Source organism: Cebus imitator, unplaced genomic scaffold (assembly GCF_001604975.1).
Source record: "Cebus imitator isolate Cc_AM_T3 unplaced genomic scaffold, Cebus_imitator-1.0 Scaffold708, whole genome shotgun sequence".
NCBI lineage: Eukaryota > Metazoa > Chordata > Mammalia > Primates > Cebidae > Cebus > Cebus imitator.
In genome coordinates, this window is record NW_016108023.1 from 1,214,973 (window position 1) to 1,215,922 (window position 950).

Consider the following 950-nt stretch of genomic DNA (forward strand, 5'->3'; position numbering starts at 1 on the left):
TAGTAAAACCCTGTCTCTACTAAAAATAAATTAGGTGGGTGGATTGCTTGAGGTCAGGAGTTCGAGACCAGCCTGACCATAATGGAGAAATCCCATCTCTACTAAAAATGTAAAATTATCCAGGCGTGACGGAAGCTGCGTGTAGTCCCAGCTACTGGGGAGGCCGAGGCAGGAGAATCACTTGAACCCGGGAGGCGGAGGTCGCAGTGAGCAGAGAACCCTGTCTTTAAAAAAAGAAAAAGATTTTTATATTTTTAGGCCGGGCGTGGAGGCTCACGCCTGTAATCCAGCGCTTTGGGAGGCTGGGGCGGGCAGCTCACTTGAGGTCAGGAGTTCGAGACCAGCCTGGCCAACACGGTGAAACCCCGTCTCTATATAAGAAAATAAGAGGACATGACAGTATTCCTAGCCTTAAACTCTCTCTCTCTCTCTATTTTTTTTTCTGACACAGAGTCTCGCTCTGTGGCCCAGGCTGGAGTGCGGTGTCACGATCTTGGCTCTCCGCAACCTCCGCCTCCCGGGTTCAAGTGGTTCTCCTGCCTCAGCCTCCCCAGTGTCTGGGATGACAGGCGCCCGCCACCACGCTCAGCTAATTGTTGTGTTTTTAGTAGAGACGGGGTTTCACCATGATGGCCAGGCTGGTCTTGAACTGCTGACCTCGTGATCCGCCCGCCTCAGTCTTCCAATGTGCTGGGGTGACACGGTAGCTGATGTCTCTGTTCCGCCTTCGAGGTGGTGACAGACGGCACAAATGTCCCCTACATCCACCCAGCTCGCCCCAGGACTTACCAAATTCAGTGGGCTTGCTCCAGGGACCCCAGGTCAGAATGCGGAAGTCAGCGGCTCTGATCTTCACAGTACGCTTAGCTCTGGGCTCAGAGGTTGGAAGGTTGTACCGATTGTCCAAGTCACCCAGAACGGTAATCTTTGGAGGAAAGAAAGAAACTTTT

General features: G+C 52.6%; 1 protein-coding gene across 1 annotated transcript in view; it reads right to left on the minus strand.

Annotated features, from left to right (window-relative positions):
• CSF2RA (colony stimulating factor 2 receptor subunit alpha) overlaps positions 1-950 on the minus strand; it is a 16,171-nt gene that overhangs the window by 6,759 nt on the left and 8,462 nt on the right. The window contains exon 6 of the mRNA XM_017518855.2: positions 790-925. Within this exon, the coding sequence (XP_017374344.1) occupies positions 790-925 (136 nt within the window). The remainder of the gene's footprint in view (positions 1-789; positions 926-950) is intronic.